At 32.0% G+C, this 22,245-nt stretch overlaps 1 protein-coding gene across 1 annotated transcript in view; it reads right to left on the bottom strand.

Moving 5' to 3' along the window:
* Window positions 1-5,803: 5,803 nt before the first annotated feature.
* LOC149561612 (zinc finger (Ran-binding) family protein) overlaps window positions 5,804-22,245 on the bottom strand; it is an 82,425-nt gene continuing 65,983 nt past the window's right edge. The window contains exons 3-5 of the mRNA XM_089825206.1: window positions 8,054-8,406; window positions 7,785-7,883; window positions 5,804-7,517 (exon numbers count right to left, since the gene is read on the bottom strand). Coding sequence (XP_089681332.1) covers window positions 6,101-7,517; window positions 7,785-7,883; window positions 8,054-8,406 — 1,869 coding nt within the window. The 3' untranslated portion in view covers window positions 5,804-6,100. The remainder of the gene's footprint in view (window positions 7,518-7,784; window positions 7,884-8,053; window positions 8,407-22,245) is intronic.

The raw sequence follows: 22,245 nt of genomic DNA, 5'->3' as shown, positions 1-22,245 counted from the left end.
AACTATCGTGAATGGAAACAATCAGTTGATGAGTATTGGATTTCTTAGAATGATTCTTGGATGGGATATAGAACCAGCTACACGTGTTGCAAAAAGGAGAAAATAGTTTAATCGAAGAGATAAAGCACTTGGCTCTCTTAGATCTACCATCTCTCATGATTTTCTATATCATATTGTATCCTGCACACATCTTCATAATGCTTCAACGAAATTGGAGGGAACTTTTGGTAAACCTAACAGAATGAGAAAATTCAAATTGGAGGATGAGCTTATAGTTCTAAGTCGATGTGATTTTCATAATATTCAAGACTTTTTCTCTAGTTTCAATTCCATTAGATTGGATCTTTCTAATATGGTGTTACTAAAGATAATGAGCAATTGATATTATCTATTATTTCCAAGCTAGGTCTTGAATATTCAATCTTTGTTTCCACATTCTATGCTACTATGGATGCTCTTGGTAGTGCATAAAAAATACCTTCTCTCACATGGGTCAATTGAAGCCTTCAAAGCATCAAGCATTGGTTGCAAATGACTCCCCTCCAAAAGATTCCAAAGACAAGAAGCAACACAAGGATCCTATGCAACGTGACAAAGGTGATCACTCTCCTTCAAAACATAATATTGAATCCAAGGCATCTTCAAGAGAGGAATCATCTAGAAGAAAGAGAGATAAATGTGCTTATTGTAAAAATCTAGGACATGATGAGCATAAATGTTTCCATAAGAAGATTGATGAGCCCACTCACATTCTTCAAAAGAACAACATCCAATTTCCCTCATCAGTGTCTACTCCTTCTACACATCAAGTAGGTTCTACATCTAAATCATCATCCAAAGGTAAAGGACAATCACTCATTGCTTCCACACATCCTGAGTAACGTAAATGGCTTCTTGATTTAGGTGCATCACATCATATGACATCTTCTAAGGATATATTTTCTCATATTGAGCATTGTACTTCTCCACCTATATTGATGAGTAATAATATATATATATATATATATATGAAGGTTTGTGGGAAAGGTTCTATTCCTATGGGAGAGAGGACATGTAATGATGTTCTTTGTGTACCATCCTTTACCACTAATATCCTTTCCATTTATCAAATTACTCATGGGGCACAATGTAAAATTGTTGAGTTTACTCCTAATTGTGTCTACATTAGGGACATGGAGACTAGAGATGTCATAGCTATGGGATTTGTTGATCATGCATCATGCTTGTATTTTTTTGCGCATTTTGTTGATAATGATGATGATATTCATGATATACCTAACCCTTTATCAAGGGTCAATTATTCATGTGAGGAGAACATTGGACGCTTGAATCATTTTGTTCTTGAGACAAGTGTTGAACTTCCTACTCTTCTACCTCCTACTTCTTTAGACATGAGTTCTATTATTCAGCAAGAGGATCTTTGTGCTTCAGATCTTGCAAAGTGAGACAAATTCTTAGATGCTCTTTCAAATGAGTCTCATAATGCAGATTTGGTTAATACATCTGAGGGGTTTTCTCTTGGAGATACTTGTTCACCTTCTTTAGAGATTAGATTACCCAACTCTTCATGTTCTCTTGGTTTGTCACATCTCATAGGCCAGCTTGATGGTGTAATGGAATCTTTGGGCTTGGAGACACCTATTCAATCTTTAGAGATGCATACATGGAGACCTTCTTCCTCCTTACTTTTTAGATGGAATGACTTCTTCATCATTTGATGTATTTATCTCTTCCGAAGGGGAGACATGTTTCTTGTAGACATTGGATTATCTTTTGTTTGCAGGTACTCTTCATCTACATTGGAGCTTCTTCATTATGGGGGTGATATCATGTCTCATTATCTCCTTTCTATGGGGGGGTCATTCTTTGTATATACATGATGTATGTAGTTCTTTGTAACTACACACACACAATATATATATATATATATATAAGTATAGATTATCTTTTAGTGTAGTTAGCTCACTACACCACCTTAGTTTATAATATTTTTACTATTTCCTTGTTAAATGTTTTACGAGTGTAAAGAGAACATGATGTTACCAACTTGGATGCTTAGGTTGTTATGAAAAAAACTTAGACTAGAGTGCAACATACAAATGTCCACACAATGTGTTAGCAATCACCAATTTTTTTTAATTCAAAAAAATACTTTCTACATGGATTGTTTATGATGTGTGGCATAATACCCAAACCAAAAAGTAGTTCTTTAAGAAACAAAACTTGATAATTACTTTGTGGAGACTTTGACAAGTTTTTGAAGATAGTTTTGCAGTTCACTATTCTAGAAAAACTCTCTCACTATGTCGATAGTCATTACCGTAATATCTTGTCAAGTGCTTCACTATTGTTCAACTCTTATTTTCAAGTAGTTGCATAGTTTAATATGAGAGCTCTCACTTCTATATTATTCACAAGCATTAAGAGAAGCCTTGACCCTTGGTAGCATTCTCTTTTCATGTTATATTGTCATTCTTTATTTATTGCAAAATAATATCTTTGACATGAGAAAATATATAGTTATATTTCTTATCAAATTCATTTGGATGCAATGATTCTCCCTATAGACTATAGTTAACACCATTATGGAATTTTTTTACTATTTATTTTTAATCCTTATTCTAGCTATGATTCAAAAGATTTCATTTAGCATTTTCTTCTTATTTTTTCATCGAGGTGAAATAATAAATACTAAGATTTGATTGAGGCAAACCCCTAAATAACATCAATAATTATCTTTATCATTGTATTTGTGGGTCAAAGTAGCTTTATCATAAAGTGAATATTCTTGAATGTTTTGAGGAGGTTTGTAAAGGACTATGACACTAAGAGAGTGCATCTTGGGGAGTGAACTTTTATCTCTAGTGCTAAGCTCTCTTGTTGTAATGTCTCATTTTTTTTTTGAAATTAAGTTTCAGTTGTAAACATTTTTTTGCAGTATAATATTATCTTTATATTTGTTATTTAAACAATACTTTAAATGTTAGTTTAGATCATGTCCCTTGATTCTATATAATAAGTCTCTTACTCTTACGAACAATAGATTTTACTTTATTCAAAAGTATAAGAATTTGCTACCACAAAGTAGCTTATCTTTTTTTCACATATCAAACTTCTTATAATATATGATTCATTTAGGAATCTAAAAATGTGTGCATCTCATAGGTTAGGCATTTTTTCAAACACTTTGTATGTTGTATGTACGATTGGGATAGATATTTAACATGAGTGGTGCATTAGGAAAAAAAAAATAACATAAAGAAAAGTTAATACCAAAAGCTTAATGTGGGGGTCATGGTCTTTTAAGATTACGGTTTAGGAAACAAGGTTCCACATGGTAGTCTCGTAAAAGCTTGTTTCTATAACGTCAAGCACATGAGTAGTAGTTGAGAATGGCTTGTGTCAGTTTATTACTCACTAGCCAAGGTTGGGTTGCATCTCTTGAAATTGTATATGTGAGGCAAGAAGCATGGATTAGGATGTGTGTTTACATTATTTTCATTTTTTTAAGTCATATGGAACATAATAGAGAGCTTGATGTTTCAAAAAAATTGCAAAGACTCCACAACTGTAGTGTAGTCTTTGCTAATAACATAATGTATTGTGTGTATGAGTGCTTTTAGGGGTTAGGTTTTTTCCTTGTGAGGGGGTTTTCTAGGGTACATTTGGTGTCACCATGATGTTATGTTTGTCTATTCTTTGATATAATCATTTTTTAAATATTTGTTTACGTATTTTTTTCTCTTAAAGATGTTAAAATGGTACATTATAGTTACAAAATTATTTTCAAAATTTATCAACTTTCCTTCATAATTATAGAAGATATAGAGCCTAAAGCACCATAAACATCATGTTATATCTATAGTACCTAGGCATTGAGGATTTTTTCAATATATGGACTTTCAAATGGTTCATATAAGAGACCAATTACACATACCAAGGAAAGTGGAAAGGAAAAACAATTATAAATGATAGATGTAAAATTCATATTTAAATAATTCTCAAAATTTGGTATGAGGGAAGAAAAATGCTAAGCAAGTTCAAAATCTACATGTAGAACCATCTTGAAAGAAAAAAGTAAAATGGCTAAAAAAAACCAAATAGAAATTGAACCTATTTTCACATATATAGTAAGAGCGCTACTTTAATATTGATGTGAGGTATAGTAAAGGATATGACGACCAAACATGAGGACATTACGTTTCATGACTAAGATGATCTCTTTGAGAAAGACTTCCTACATAATTGGTTGACACTTTAAGCATCAATTTTTATGCCATTTGCTTACTTTCTATTTTCCTTTTGCTTAATTTCTATTTTCCTTTTATGTTTGAATTGTTTTCAAGTTAGAATGTGGATGATGCATAGTGGTGCATCTTTATATAATTATAGATACATATTATGTTATTCATACCACTTTTATAATTGTTTTTCTTTAGAGATTCATATTGATGCAATGATTATTATAATATAATTGTTTATTTAATTGCTAGTATATGTTGTGGTTTTTTCCTTTATAGATTTGGAAGGTACAAATGGAAAACATGGTTAGCAACCACTATCATCAAGTTAACTAAAAAATAGTTGCTTGTATTTGACTTTGACTTTTTACTTAGTTATGTTTTCTATGTTCATCTTTCATTAGAACTTCTCTTATCTTCTCTTATCTTTTATCAGTTTTTGCTATAGCTTTTTTAAATTAAGACATGTTTGTTTTTGTTATTTATCATATTTTTCATCATTCTATGTCATTGTTCAAACTTTTTCATTAATATGTTATCCTTTTTATTCATTTCATCTTTGATACGTATTTTACTTGGATGTCTTTCATGTGATGTTTGTGCCATAATATATGATGTCTCCCCACTTACCATGTCCCTTACATGTTAACTTGTCTCTTTGATGATTCTTCTATATACATATTGCACATTCTTATATTAAGCATTCATACATGATCATGATATTTATGCTAAGATGTTTTTCTCTAACATCAACATTATTAAAACTTAGATCTTTACCTTCAACATTGTGGAATACATTATTTTCTATTATAACATATGCTTTTATGGTTGCACCTTGATTATCTAATCTTTTGATTCTTGCACGACGATCTGCATGACAATTACAAAATTATATTGTGATTTACGTAATTATATCTTTCAGATATTACTTTTTCTCCTCTGATTCATTGCACTGTTCAGAAACCAATGTTAAATGGAGCTTATTATGGTATTGACATTATTTAATGATTATTATTACAATGTCCATCTCATGTTTATAATGGCTACTGCTACTTCACAACCCCATATAAATGAACATTTGTTGCATAGTGTTTGCAACTATAAAGCCCTTCTTTTGCAAGATCCTTCACAACTATATTTCATTTTATTTTGTTTTTCATTCCTTGACAATATCAAGAAGTTCATGCCTATTTTAATTTGTTATCAGGTGCTACTCGTGGAATTTTGTGCTTGTAAGTTTAATGATGACATGTTGGAATTGTTTTACAATTACTTAGCCAAACAAGTTTAATGTGTGGAGAATTTCTTGCATACGATTCATGCAGCTCAATCACATTCATCAAATCAAAAATGTTTCAACATTTTAATATACAATTATACAAGGGCGCGGAATTCTACCTTTAGCACTATATAAACAATGCAGGTCGTTAAATATATAAAGATAACCCAGTTTGAGGCTTTAGATCCATCAAGCTCATTGGAATCTCGAGCACAAAAACATTGAAAATGTAGATTTCATCATACACCGGGCCTATATATATTGATATTATTTTAAAATAAAATTAGCTAAGGAATTGATACTTCATATTATAGGGCTTCCAAATTTTGGAATTACTTTTAAAATAACATGTAAATAGGACTAGGTATCATCAAAGCTAGTATAGAATTCAAAGCTCTTTCCCTCGAGGCTATTTAAGATCTGCAATGGAACTCTTCAATGGAGGTAAAAAATTCTGGGCCTTTTTCTTGAATTGAGATATGGTACAAACAAAAGGATTCATGACGATCCTCTTCAATTAATAACAATAGATATGCCTAGATCAAAACAGAATAATTTTTAAAAAGCTAAAAATGCTCACTTAAAATTTACCCCTTATTTTCCGTTTACTCATCCCACTTTTCCCATTCCTTTGAGATTCATTAGTCCTCCCATCATACCTTTCCTTGTCAGGTTCATCAAAGTCATAGTTATTTTGCTTCCTTCCTCCTCTAGACCTATGTGATGCTTCCCTACCAGATCTTGGACTTTCTTTAGAAAACTCGTGTCTATTTCTACCACGACTATTCTGCTTTCCCCTTGACCCTGTATAACTATCATTCATCCCATAGTTTCTTTGATTACGACGTTCATCCACATAGCCAGAATCACTGTTAAATCCACCTGCTCTAGGACCAAACCGTGTCTCACCCAGATTAGAAATCTGCTGTCTCTCTCTGGAAGAATTGTCCTGATCTCTTTCATTCCAACTTCTTTCTGCTCTATTATGTCCATTAACATTCCCGAAACTCTTTTTTGCACCACCGTCATGCTCAAAGTCATCTCTGAATCCTTTTCTTCCCCTAGAATTAGCAGATACACCCCTCCCAGCTAACTTTGTAACCTCATCTCTGTTTCGACTTTTCATTGACATATATGGATCTTCATCATCAGAATCATAAGAATCTGCTCCAAAAGAATCTCTCTTTCCTGTTTTGTTCCATGCTCCTCTACTCCCCATAGATCTTCCTTTGTTGCTCTTCTTCCATTTCATTGGCTCTTCATCAGATTCCGATTCAGAAAAGTCATCATCTTCTTCAACAGAACTGTCATAGGTCTCTTTGGTACTTACTCTTTGTAATGGTCTCCTAAAACTCAGAGAGTCCTTCCTTTTATTATCTTTCAAATGTTCATCAGAATCATAGTCCCCCTCATTTCTTCCAGAATAAGGAGACAATGTGTTTTCTCTAGCATATGACCTACTCTGTACTCTGTTCGGGCTAGAGCCATCGGCATCTTTGTCATCATCTTTGTCAAAGTCGCCAAAGTCATTGAAGGCCTCAACCCTCTCGTTGGGTGACACCAATCTCATATCCATTTTCCAATCACTAACATGCTTCTCTGTTTTCCAACCTTCAATATTTTTCTGTCCCTTCACTCTTTCTCTCCCCTGTATAGGTCCATTATCAAAGTCAAAAGAGTCATCATCAGAGCGTCTATCCCTTCTACTCTCACTATTCACATTCATAAGAGGGCCCTCCTTGCTTTTAGAACTATCTCCATATTCAAAGGCAGCAACTTCTGCTCCATCCGACTCATCATCATCAAAGTCATCATTCCAAGCCTTCATAGAGTTGGTCATATTAAAAGTCCGTTCCAACCTCGCATTTGGAAATCTAGATTCCTGAAAATTGTTATCATCTCTAACTTTTCCAACATTTTTGGTGTACTCATCCTCAGGGCGCTTTCGGTCACAATTATAACAAGTCATGTTTCTTCTGTAATTCAGAAAGTTGCACCTGCAATATCATACATGCATTTCACAAGTTTGACATTAATTCATAATGCAAAATCAACTTATGCTGTTATCCTCAGAGGTGATCAACAAAAATGCAGAGTAGTAAATATAAAGAACAGTTTCCAGTCCCCAGAACTTCAAAACTTAACTATTACTTTCATCACAAGTTGACTCAAAAATTATGGCTCAATAAGCCAACTCAAATTATGAAGTTGAATCCAAATAAAACATCATAGTACAAAGTTAGTCATGCATCTTAGAAACTTACCCTGGGCATTCCCATTCCCCAATATTTAATAGCCTTTTGGGACGCTCCGCCTCACATTGCAGGCAAACATTATTCTTTGCAAAGTTCAAGAAATCACACCTAAAATCCAGTCATGATAACCAAGCAAGATAAAATTAGCTCCATAAATTCTTCAATATTGAGGTCAGAATACTGTTGCAATACATGATGAATCATATAACATAGAAAGATGCTTTGTCAGAATACTGTTGCAATGTATGATGAATCAAATAACATAGAATGATGCTTACTTTAGACAAAGCCAATCCCCTTTCTTCATTTCAACATCATCACGGCCCACTCTTTTTCTTGGTGGAGGTTGGGGCTCCTTAACCTTTGGAGGAGGCCTTTTAAAAATGGGCTTCGGAAAGTTTGGATCAAGTGGTATTGCACTCAATTTGAAAATCTCTTTCAGCAACCTGCAAATAGCTGTCTTCACTGCTTTTTTCTTATGTAGCTTGTTTTCAGCTGAATTAATTAGAGGATCCAACCCATAAATTGTTAAAACCCGCATGACATCCATCGTGCGAGCCTCAAAGTCCTCCCGAGTTGGAGATAAGTAAGCACTTGCACAAGAGTCCCTTAATTTACAAGAGCTACACACCTGAGAGAAACATTAAATAAAGGGAAAATTACCAGAACAGCATAGTGCTTGTCTGCCACAGGTGGCAGCTTGTTTAGAAGAACAATCAGGTGCACTTAAAATAGATATGTAATGTCCACAATCAGATAATTTCATATTTTAGGTTTTATCATTCCTTATTTTCAAAATAGTTATTTACATCTCATCTTCCTTTCTTCTCATTTTTATAAATGTTGTTATCCAATGCTTGGGTTCCTCGCATATTAATTAATCGAGTCATTATAGTTAAGGTATAATAATACATATTAATATATATCTCATATAAATATTATCTTTACATATGTATTATATTATATAATATTTGAGTATATTAGATTTATATTATTTATTTTATATTTTCATATTTTTTATATATTTTATTTTATGAATCTCTTTTTGGTCCATTCATTAATAATTTTACTTATTTTACTTTTATGCCATTAATAGTGTAATAGTGTAGATAATATTAGAACTTTTTCATTATTTATTTGTTTGATATTATTATTAGTAGTGTTAATACTTTAATTTTATTATCATTAATACTATTACATTAGTAAATAAATATATTATCATGATTTATTTTGTGTAAGGACCCTCCTCATATGTAATTATCAAATATGAATTCTCTATTAAGACCGTGATAGGAGATTAAAATGAATATGAAGTAATGTGCATGTTGTGAATGTCCTAATGAAACTGGGATTAGTTAATACATCCATGTTTTAATGCTCAGTGATTCAAGAACTACAACATTACCTCGGCTGTTAAATATTAAAATTTTACTAATGATGATGTGAGGCTTTTTTCACCTAATGATAAAGGTGTTGATTTTGGTACCTTGATAATTAAGTTTTATGCTTTCAAATAGTTCAGCATTCCTTAATTGGTGATGTTTATGATGTTAGGTATATGCATGCCTAATGATGATTATTCTAGTATTTTAATCTGAACTAATGAATAAGTTATGTTATATTGAGTATGTGATACTAATGATTAAATGTGAGGAGAAATGAATTAAATAGCTAATTATATGAAGGATTTATTCTTTGATTTATGTAACTATACAAATGAGTTTTGAATACATGTATGTGATTTTCTTGAGCTACTGATGTGTGCAATCAATGTGCAGGATATTTTAACCGAGAGATCTAACGGAGAGACGAAACTGAACCCTATGTACCAATTGTGGAAACCAGGGTTGAATCTGATGAAAGATACAAACCCTGTTGTTCGTATTTTATTTGTGTCATGGATTGAATGAATGTATCATTCTGTAATCTTTAAATGTTAATGTTTCGTATCAGTGTTTTTATAGTGTCGCTTGACACTCGTGAATTGTATATGCATTTCCAAAATGATAGTTAGGATTAACCAGTAACCTAAAGATCTAAGTCAGACTAAGTTAGTGACCTTTTTGCTAATCAGTGAGTAATCGAAGTTAATTACCCTAATTAGGATTAGTGAGTATTCTGCTTATTTTGAAGGTTGTTAGTAAGGCCTAAAATTCTCCTAGCTTTTGTTAGGTCCCTATTAAGTCTTTAAGGCCTAAAAACATTAAATCTAAGTAACCTAGAGGTAAGGGTATGGGTTGGGAGTATTTTCCACTCCCCTAGCCTCTTTGGTTGACTTTTATGGTCACTCAAAAAGTCCAATTTTGCTTGAGTGCGAAAATTGATTGCTTCCTTCTTGTGTTGGTAACCTTGACTCCACCTGGAGGTTTACCTAATGTCTAGTTGAGTTAGGATGGTATTTAGAGGCATCTTTGAGAAGTTTTAGTGGTTACCCAATCTCTAGTTTTAGAGAGAAGTTTTCAAGATTGAAGGAAGGAAGGAAAGCTCATCTCAAACTGGTTCATTTTACCATAACCTTATTGTGAAGGTAGGAGTTCTTCATCTCCTTTGTTCATGTTGTTCATGTTGCTCATGTTGTTCATGCTTGGTTCATGCTTATGTTATTGTGATTTTCATTGCAATGCTTGTATGTACGTTGGGTATGCTTGGGAGGGTTTGACTCATGTTTTTGTGAATGGTTTTCCTTCATGTTTTTCTTGAATTTCGAAGGGATGTTGTGAGTTGTTTTGGCATTACTCACTTTTGGATAGGGAAGAAGTAGCCATGTATGGGGGAAGGGCTTTAATTAGACCCTGATAGTGTAGAGTCTCTTCTCATGACGAGAAGAGGGAAAGAGGGTAGGGTGTTATGGGCCCCTACTTGTCATCACATACCATGTTTTGAAATTGTGAAATTTGAAGAAGTGAAAGAATGAAAATCCTTGTATTATTGGCCTTGAAAGGGCATTTGTGAAAGAACGAAAGTTCTTGAGATTTTAGCCTCGAAAGGGCTATGTTATGGTATTGTGGTCGACATCTCCTATCGGAAAATCCACCTTCTCCCTAGTCTGGTTCTATGTTGAACCTATTGTACAAACCGGGATGGGAATGCATGTATGTTTTGTTCTTCATATTATGTTTGTTTTACCTCCGGGTCAGTTCTCATCTTCTCCATGATTCCCTTGATGCATTGAAGATATTGGAAAGGATCCCTTGTGAAGGACCTAGAAGAGAATTCAAATTGTATTGTAATATCATGTAAAAATGTATTTTAAACTCTTGTTGAAGTGGCAAGGATGTCGAGTTTTCTTACTGGTTCTTTCCCGACAGAGCCTTGAACCAGGTTGATTAATAGAAGAGAAAAGATTGAGCAACGATTCTTGCATTGAATCTTACAATATTTTAGTTATGCATGTGTGTATCGAAAAATGGATAAAATGATGTCCACTCTTCCCTGAGCATTCTTATGTTTGAAATCGTATTCATAAGATTAATATTAATTAGGTAGAATGGAGAAAGGATGGAACGATCGATCTTAAGTATATTTTGTGTGAATGTCCAATAAGATAAATAGTGCAAATTAAATCAAAATCATTAGTTTTGTATATGAATTGAGACACATACTTCTCACCTTTCAAGTTGTCCTTAAAATTGTCTTGAACTTGGATTCAAATATTATTCCTAGTATGTTGAAAATTAAAATCATGTAACTTTGGCTCTTCAGAACTTTCAAAAAAAAAATTCACCTACAGGATGCTGTCTTTTGTATGGGAAGACAAAATAATCCCTAAAAAGCACAAAGAATATTCTCCCTAAGATGCTCCTAAAAACCCTTGTTTATATCTACTAAATCAATGAAAAAATAAATAAATTAAATTAAAACATAGAGAAAATTACAACAAAAAAAATATCCTACTAACTTTACTTTTGGACATAACTTCACCATGCTTGTTCTAGGCGTGAGTTGAAAGAATAATGAACATGGAGTTTTGTTTTTAAAAAAAAGGGGGTTAAAGTCAATGTCTTAAATGCAAAATCAGAACTTGCACTTTTCATGATTTAACCTCTGTACTCAAACCTTATTTCCCTCCACCCCATGCATTTTCTGCCAATAGATTTTCTTGGGATCATGTGCCCCACTTGTCAGTGTGTCCCCCTTAAAACTGGCACCGGCTACGGTGCAACTTATTTGCACCGTGCCGTTTGCATTTCCGTCAGTCTCGAACTCCTCTGACACCTCCGTCCTCCGTCCTCCTCCCGTTTCGTGCCGTAGAATTTTGGTACACGTACGGTGTCAAATTCATTATTTACTGTGTATGGTCCACTCGCGTACTCTTCCTCTTCTTACCTCGAAGAAAATGACGTCGGCTCTAAACAGGAAATCCAAAACCTATATCTTGCACCATCAAAAGACTGAAAAAATATTGTGGTGACTAAATGGGAAGCATATTTAAAGTATCCGGGCGGTTAAAGAGTACCAGTTTAAATTTTAGCACTGGAGAAAGGGAAGGTCTTATTGTTTAGATGTGTTGAAAGCGAAAGGAAGTTTTCTCTTAGGTACCTACCACACGTTAAATGGGAATCCTCTTTGTTTTCTTAAATTACAAATTGGGCTTCAATATTGATGGTTAATCTCGTCTCATAAATAATTATCTAATAATTTTGAGACATTGATATTGTTGTTTATAGTGAACATCATTAAGTTCATGCGATAAAATTGCTCTTTCATATGTTCTTTTGTAAAAGGTAGGTCCGTGATTGGGAGATGTTAAGTTGATTATTTGGTTGGGATGTTGTCTTTTAAGTGCATTGGTATGTCTTTGATTGGGAAATGTTAAGTTGATTATTTGGTTGGGATGTTTTCTTTTTGGTGCATAAGTATGGATAATTTGAATTTTGTGATTTTTTAAAATTATATTTGCTTAGTGTAAATTTTGAATTAGAAGTAAGTATTTTTTATTAAATGATGTCAATGTTGTTCATATAATTATTTTTAGAAAATATTTGTTTGTAGTTTTTAATATTATGGCATTTACAATGAGAAATGTTTTTAAATGTTTGGAAGTTATGAATGTTTGAAGGTTTCAATTCAAGAAACTAAAAAATCTAAACTTTTTCTTTTTCTTAAATTTGACCCACAATAAGAAATTTGCAATGATTCTAGTCTTAGATTGGTGTATGGAAGTGACAAATCCATCCAATATTTTCACATCAAACAAGGAAGTACAAGAATTCTAGTTATAAAGGAAAAAAAACTATTGATGACTTTTGGAGGTAAAATAGAAAAAGAGAGGAGAGAACAAAATTTAAAATAATGGGGAATATGTTCTAGATGTTTTGGGTGGCTATTAATTTGATCAGGTGAATCCTAGGTAACATCTAACATTTATTTAGGTGGCTACTAATCCATATTTTAGAAAGGCAAATAAGGGTAAGGTACAAATTGATTTATAAATAAATTAACAATAGTTTATAATAAAATTCAATATTTTGCATCTCTTTAACAAGTACAAGATTAAACTTTTCACCTATATTGAAAAAATATAAAAAATAAATTTAATATGCAAAAAGTTACAACAATTAATCCTACAATATTCATTTTCTAACATATGTCATAAGATAAGCTTGTGTAACATATTGAATGCTTAATTTTGACAATATACTTACACTAAATAAATATTTTCTCTAATGATTATCTAACTATCATTACATTCACATGGAAGAACATTTCATTATAAAAGGAAGGATCATTAATGAAAACATATAGGTTTTTCTTTAAATATTTATAATGTTTTTTACATATAATGTCTTATTATTGTTACAAGATAAATATTGATAATTACATATATTATGAAGTAAATGGGAAAAATATCATAACATAGTTAAAGTATATTTCAAAGCTCAAATATAATTAGTGAATAATGTGGATACTTAATGTATTGAACAAATGACTCGTTCAGAGCTAGTTCGAGATAGTCTTATTCTTGTAAATGATGATTTGAAATCCAAACTTGATGATGATGAGTCTTCGTGTATTAATGAATTTATTACTTTAACTCTTTTGTAATATTATACTTTCGTAATTACATTTTTTGCAACTGTTTTTATTATTTCCTCAATATTTTTGTGCTTCACATAATACAATTTTCAATATAAATTGCAACCTCACATTTTAAAAAATAAACTAAAAGGTATAAGATTATTGACATTATTGACACTCTTTTCCTACCTACCTTTATAAACTTAATGCAACTATGTTAGGAGCAAAGAGACAACCTTCATGTTAAGGTCCTTATTAAAAGTGAGATCTTTATCATTGTCAATATCAAGATGGAGACAAATAGAAATATTATGATGATACATTATCACACACAACTTCAAAATTAAAACCACAATCCCTTACAAGATCACCTTAATAGAGATTGAAGCCTTCTTGATTGAGACATCACAAGGATTGGGTTGTTAGGTTTTGTGGAGAGAACATGAAAAATGGAAGATCACTCTTAGCCCAAAATTGTAGTAGAGAAAAAACTAAATAGATGAAAGACCAGATTGATAAAAAAAAATCAAGTAGTTGATTAGATGGTGAATTGATTTGCATGAATGATTAAATGTGAATGTTGAAAATAAGAAGTAGGGGAAACAAGCTAGTTGTCGCCTGTGTTTTTATTGCCACCACATCTTACCGTTACCTATCCCCCCCCCCCCTCATAAAAAGGTCAAAAAATGCTAGCACATGTACTAATAGCCAATCACACACACACACACACACTAATAGTTGATCATTTTTTAACTTTCTTGGTTTCTAATTGGTCCATTTGTACAAAAAGTACAATTTTTTTGGTAAGTGGCTATTGGGGGGTGAACATAACAGGTTCTAGATGAACATCTTAAAATGACACTTTTAGACCACCTCACACTATATGAGTTATACAGAGAGCTCCATAAATGCAAGAAAGCCAAAAGGTTAGCTTTAAGCTCTTCACTCACCTACGGAGGTTCACAAAAAAAAATGACAAATTTTGACATATAGATTAGGAATTGCTTCCCCTATGTAAGAGAGAAGGTCAAAGTAATATTAGGGTCAAAACAACTTGGGAGAAGAAGAGAACAATATAAAGTATTTCAATCCCACGTGTGAACATCAACCAAAGGACTACAAAGAAGTGGATATAAAATAGAAAGCAAAAATGTTGTTTGCCTAGATAAGAACTATCTCACACAATCTTAGGCATGGAAGACAGAACTAGAAAACATTACATTACATCATGAATTGTTACTTTTGGAAGACATTCAAAGAAAATGCACAAATATTCTGAGAGTTAAGTTTCTGTGTCGAAGGTCCAAATACTTTATTCAAGGATGATGAATGAATCATAAGAATGACATATTACTTGATCAATAGTCAAAACAAAAGAAACTTGATCAAAGAAGTTTTTTTTTTTTTTGGTTGATGGAGGGTTCAACCTGCAAGGCAACCCTGCAAAGCACGAAGCCTACGAGCTACCAACCAACGAAGACCACTACATAGACTTTTTAGGAATTGATCAAAGAAGATTTCAACAGAGATTAATAACTGATCTTGATTTGTTACTAAGATTCGTAAATTGATTCTTTAATGATCATTATTTGTTCTAAAATCTAGATCCTATAAACTACATAAATTGAACTAATTCTTTAATCATCATTATATTGTTCTCAAATCTAGATCCTATAAATTACCTGATTTCATAAACATCATTAAAAATCTTCATTCCATTTCATTAACATAATCATGAGTTTAAGGAAGTCCCCAACATCCTGTGTTCTCCTTTGCCAGCAATGTAGAAGAGGGCACCGGCTAAGATGCAACTTATTTTCACCATGTCATTTCCATCAATCTCCCAACTCCTCTGACACTTTCATCCTCTATCCTCCTTCTGTTTCATCCGACACTGTGTGCTATTTCTATTTCCAAAATCCCTATTCTCAATTGTTATATATATATATATATATATATATAGTATAAGTTTAAAGTTTTGATTTAAGATTTTAAGAAAAGTATTGTATTTTAATAAATTGTTAATGGGTTTAAAATATTTATATAGTATGTTAATAATATTTTTATTTTTATAATGAACTATTGTAATAGATGATTATTATTAATAAATATTAAATCATTATGATTCTGTTTATTAACTTCTTAATATGTGTTTAATTTAAATAAATTTTTAATAATAGTTATTCATATACCTTATTAATAATATGTATCTAATTTAAATAACTTTTGTATCAGTTGTTGAAACCTAATTGCTTTTAAGGTGGTCTAGAAAATGTTGCATTAGAATCCTATGTTTATAAATATTAATATGGTATAATGTATGTATGTATATAATATTATAGATATTTTGATCTATTTTAAGAAAGCCAATATGTTTTTGGTTCAAACAAATCATGTTGTATTTCTAACATGTGTGAGAGATTATAGTTTTAAATTATAGTTATAAAAATAATCAAAGTGATCCACAATTATCTATTAATCATCTAAATTAGTTATTTGTTCTTATTTATGTTATGAAAAATTATAGGTTAATCATTTAGATATTAGATTAATTATTTGTCATTTGTTAAACTTAATTTTAAGATAAGAATGTTCTTATCTTTTACAGAAATCAACAATTCTAAAGATTTGATTTTCCTAATTCTAATTTATTTTCTAATTCATTATTTTATTTTTTATATTCAACTAGGACTGGATTTTACAATCCTATTTTAAACTCTTTATTTCATATGAGCAATACTTTTAATTTCATATTAGCAAATTCTGATTTATCATTTGATTATTTCTATTGACCTATTCTAACAAATCTTGATTCACACTTATATAATACTTATTAATAACTTATTTATTAACTTTTTAATATGTGTTTAATTTAAATAATTTTTTTATAATAGCTATTAAAAATATGCTTTCCGGATACTTTAACTACTACTCTTAACTGTCCGAATACTTTAAATATGCTTCCCATTTAGTTACGACACTTATTTAAAGTTATCACAATATTTTTTCAGTCTTTTGACAGTGCAAGATATATATTTTGGATTTCCCGTTTAGAGCCAACGTCATTTTCTTCGAGGTAAGAAGAGTGCGCTAGTTGACTATATGCAGTAAATAGTAAATTTGACACCGTACGTGTACCAATCTTCTACCGCACAAAACAGGAGGAGGACGGAGGACGGAGGATGGAAGTGTCAGAGGAGTTGGAGACTGACGGAAATGCAAACGGCGCGGTGCAAATAAGTTGCACCGTAGCCAGTGCCAAAGGAAGGGTGGTTAAGGGGTAGGTAGCTTGAGGTGGAGTATTGTTTAGATGTTAGTTAATTTAGATTTGCATGGGTTTTTGAAATGAAGTTTTAAAGTTTTATTAGTTTATGGCTAGGTATTTAATGTTTTAAATATTAGTTAATACGTGTATTATAGATAGTTTTATAGTTAAGTAAAGTTTTATTATTAGGATATTTTCTTTTATAGAATTATCTATTTATTAATTTGTGTAGTTAATATTTTTCTTTAATTTATTAATGTATTATGTTATGTTTAGTTTAGTATTCTTTTTCTTGTGTATATTTAAATTCATATAGTTAACGCTTTGACTTAATGCTTATATTGGTGTTAGTATAGGATAGCATTTAGTTTTATGATATTATTTAATTTTAATTTTAATGTTTTAATTTAAAATTAGTATATTTTAGTAGAATGTTTTAGTGTTAAATTTAATCGGCTCAATTAGGAAGTTAAATTTAGTTAAGAGTTTGTGTTAGAATTTTTGGTGATAGATGTTATTGAGTTTTAATTACAGGTTAAATGTTGAGTTAGGATTGTTAGTGGAAATTGAAATTTTGTCGTTATCTTCTTTGATAGCTTTAGTTGTTATTTTAATCAAGTAAATAATTTTACATGTTAGTAAATGATGGTTTCATTAAATTTGGAAATATTAATAGCTTTTAAATAGTGTGTATCTTCCTTGCTTAAGGAATGACTAATTTAGAAGATATGTAGGTCAAGTTCAATGATCGGTGAATGGATGAATTTGTTGAGTTATTGTATTAATGCTTAATACTTAGAATGAAGAGTTAAGCCATGCATATTAGAATTCTTTGAGTAATATATTTTAATGGAAAGCGGTTTTAATTTAACTATAGTTAGGATATCAATTTTTCAAAAGGGGGCTCTTATGTCAAGGGTTAGTAAGCTAATGTTTAGGTTAGTTTAAATTTTAATTAAAGTTTTAAAAAAGATAGATCGTATAATGTATATAGTTATTTTTAAATGTCTTAATCCTTTAGTAATTTATTTGTTCAAACTGTTATAAACATAATAATAAACATAATAGTACTAATATCTCTTTATTTGTTTTAGTATCTATTTAATTTTAAATGTATTACTATCTTTCTAAAACGTACCTCTTCCTTGGAAGAAGATTATCGATTTAATTAAATTGTTATTAAAACAAAGTTTATGTAATTAAGTGAAAGATGTTAATTAGTTAATGTGTTATTTATTTTCAACGATTCAAACAATTAGTTGTTTAATTCATTTGATTAATTTAACAAACGAGCAACCTATTCCTTTATGATGTGTTTCAACTGAATTGTAATCTCAAAGTACCATTAGGAGATCATGTATCCACCTTCTGGGTATCCTTCTTTTATCTGAACTTAACCTTACCAACTTAGTGCATTTAAGTTAATGAAAAAAAAAATTGGTGTGTTTTTGCCCCGATATTTTGGGCATGACATTTTGGATTCAATAATAATGTATGTTGGGATTATTTGATATCATTTATTTATCTTTATTGTTTATTAAACCTTTCTCTTAGGACAAGAGTGTTATAACTAAGGTTCAAAGAGGGGAAAATGACAATCCTCCCGTCCCAAAATTGCTTGCCCTCAAGCAATGATAATTTTTTATATAAAACTTTCCATATAGAGTCAACATATAAAAATACAAATATGCACTTGGATGTCGAGAAACGCAAAGCATAAACGAAGTAAACACATGGATGCATGAAGACACAAAGCATACACAATATATACACATGAATGCATGAAGACGCAATGTATACACATGAAGACGTGATGTAGACACATGAATGCATGAAGACACAGAGCAAACACAAAGTATACATATGAATGCCTGTAGACATGACGCATACACAATGTATACACATAATACACAAATTCTTGATTAAAACGCTATAATTTGCAATGAGTCAACATTAGGAAAATGATTTACAAAGTTTACTTTGTCATTATACCTTGATTATAAACCCTGCAACCACAAAATTGAACATAAGTACATACACGTATGTGTGTGTGTGTGTGTGTGTGTGTTTCAAAAAAAAATGACGATTCATAATAAAGTATTCCAAACCTATCCCATGGTAAGCCCAAGACCAAAACTTTGCCCCCCTTGGCCTTGGTGGCAGGTGTTAGACACCCACACGAGGTGGCCTACTTAGCAGGTGGCTTCTTTTGCTTCCATATTGATGCCTCGTTCCAATTGAATCCCAAGAGCAAACTTTGGCCCCCTTGGCCTTGGTGTCAAGTATTAGGCATCCACCAAGGTGGTCTACCTAGATGGTAATCTTCTTCTTCTTAGATATCCAATCTAAGAGGGAAATTTTGGTCCCCTTGGATTTGGCAGGAGGTACTAGGCATCCACCAAGGTGGTCTAAACTAGAGTAACGAGACTCCCCGCGAGTCGTCTGAGTCGGCAAGTCAAGTTACATTAGCAAGGTCGTTTTGACCCGTGATCCTAACTCGGCAAGTCAAGTGGGTTGACTCACCTAAATCGTGGGTCATGCCATAACTCGCAGCTCACAACTAGAATGACTTGGCCATAGTAGGCATTTGTGGATTTCAAAAAATAAAAATTTGTTTTTTTTTAGTTTGTTTTAATGTTTGATTTTCTTGTAAGCCTAAAAGGGCTTTCATATCACTCTAATGTGAGAAAAGGAAAGAAAGAGAGACGAAGAAAGAAAAATAGAGTGTCATTGTTTTACAACCAGCTGAAAGGAAGAGTAGAAAAGCTTGCATTCGTGACATTGGAGCAGCTATATACTTCAATTTGGATCATCAAGGAGTTCATAGGAGCTCTTCTCAACACTTATCAACTCATTTGAAAGACGTATGAGTTGATTTTTAGGATTTAGATGATTTTTTTCTCTATTCTTATGGGTTTTTTGCAAGAATTTTTTCTCTATGTTAATGGGTTTTTGTTTGCTTTTAACTCTTCATAAAATGCAATGCTTAAATAGTAATTTTTGGTTTAAAATGTCTTATTGCAGCAACCTTGACATTTTGAAAACATTGTTCCCTTACTCATAATGGCTCCTCCAACTAAAAAATCCAAGCTCTCTAATAGTAATAGAAAATATGAGTGTTGGATGTACACCATAGACTTTCCAGGGAGAGATAGAAATCAAACAAAATGCTTATTTTGTAAGACCATTAATAGTGGGGGGATAAATAGATTGAAATATCATATTGTTGGCATACGTGGACATGATGTTGAGCCTTGTAAAGTTGCAACTATTGAGGCTAAACATACTTGTTATGTTGCCTTAGAAAATATGAACAAGAAACGGAATTAAGAAAAAAACAATTAGCAGAGTTAGCTCAGATTGGTTCCACTGGCACTTCTCATCCACCCTCATCTGGAACTGCATCCGTATCTAGTTTTACACCCCTAGGTTCAATAGGTTGTGTTGGAAAAGGTTCTTCCCTTCCTCCCTATTACCCTAGTGCTTCTGATAGTGGTCATGCTTCTTCATCTATTCCTGCCAATGGCACTAGCGCACCCTGATAGTAGTATTGGCATTACCTTTTGTCCTAGAGTCAGAAAATCTAGGCTAGACAATTTTTTTGTACCACGTTCCACTCCTGGTGCACAGCCCTCACAAGAGAACTTGGGTTGGAATAGGGAGATCCATGAAACTGAAAGAAGAGCAATCTGCAAGTTTTGGTTTTTTTGCAACATTCCCTTTATTGCAGCCAGGTCGCTTGTTTATATTTGATTGTTTTAACTTTTACTTTTAATTTTTTAATTAAACTTTGAAAATTAAATTTTATAATTTTAACTTGATGTTGAAATATGGTATGCTAATTTAATTGTTTTTATAAATGTGAGATGACTCCTAATTGGCAGACATGATTGATGTGGTTTCCATCTGTGGTGCAGGGTTTAATGCCCCCACTGAAGATGAGTTGAGTGGTCCCCTCTTACTAGAAATGGTTTGCGGAAATGAAACTTGGTTGGAGGACCATAGAAAGATTTCGAGCCAAAGGGGTTGTACCATTATTATAGATGGATGGACAAATAGGATGAATAGGACTCTCCTAAATTTTCTTGTTTCTAGCAGAGGTAATTCATCATCCTCTACTTCTCAAACTCTAAAATTTTATATATTATTGAATAACTAAAATTTTGTTTTATTGATTGGTCAATGATAATTATTGTTTTATTTCCATTTTCAAGATCCATTGTGTTTTTGAAGTCTATAGATGCTTTCTTATGTGTCAAAAATGTGATATACTTATGTGAGGCCATTGAGGTCTTAAGGGAGGTGGGGAAGAGAATGTTGTCGAGGTGGTGATTGATAATGCAGCTAATTTTGTTGCTGCAGGTAAAGTTTAACTTTTAAGTTTCTAAACTTTTTATTTTAGTTTTTAAATTTTAAAACTTAAAAGTTTCTTGACACATCTAAATTTTTACTAATTAATTTAAAATTGTTGTAGGAAAACTTTTGATGGAGAGACACCCAACAATATTTCGGACTCCATGTGCCGCTCATTGCCTCAACCTCATGTTAGAGGATATTGACAAGATTGAATGGGTGAAATCATGTGTTGATAAGGCCAAAAATCTTTGCAAGTTCATGTATAATCATACCTTGGTCCTTAGCATTACGAGGGAATACACGGAGGGAAAGGAGTTGACTTGTCCCAATATCACAAGATTTGCCTCTAATTTTATCACCCGAAAGTCCTTGTTGAGTTCAAGGTTACCTTTGAGGTGCATGTTTGTTGGTCGACAATGGACTTCCTCATCCTTTGCTACAACCCGTACAGGGATAGATGCAACAAAATGCATTTATGATGAAGGAGATTTTTGGGACCCTTGTAAGGAGATTGTGGAGGTAATTTAAATTTTAAAAACTTAAAGTCTTAAAATTTATAAATTAATTTATCTAATGCATATTTTTGTTTTATTTTCATTGTGCAACTTCACAAAGTTACATATTTCAATTTTCAATGATCATCATCATATCATCATTCACTAAATTGTTATTGTGTTTAATTGTTTTGTATATCACTTAGCCCCTTATAGCCCTCCTACGAGTTGCTAACAGGGAGAAGCCCACTATGGGCTACATATATGAGGGCGTGGATAGGGCCAAGGAGACCATTACAACCAAATATGTAGGAGTTGAGGACAAGTATGGCCCCAT

This window comes from Cupressus sempervirens, chromosome 4, assembly GCF_028749045.1.
Source record: "Cupressus sempervirens isolate cs-2001-9-10 chromosome 4, ASM2874904v1, whole genome shotgun sequence".
In the NCBI taxonomy this organism is placed as follows: Eukaryota; Viridiplantae; Streptophyta; class Pinopsida; order Cupressales; family Cupressaceae; genus Cupressus; species Cupressus sempervirens.
This window is presented reverse-complemented; position numbering and strand designations above follow the sequence as displayed.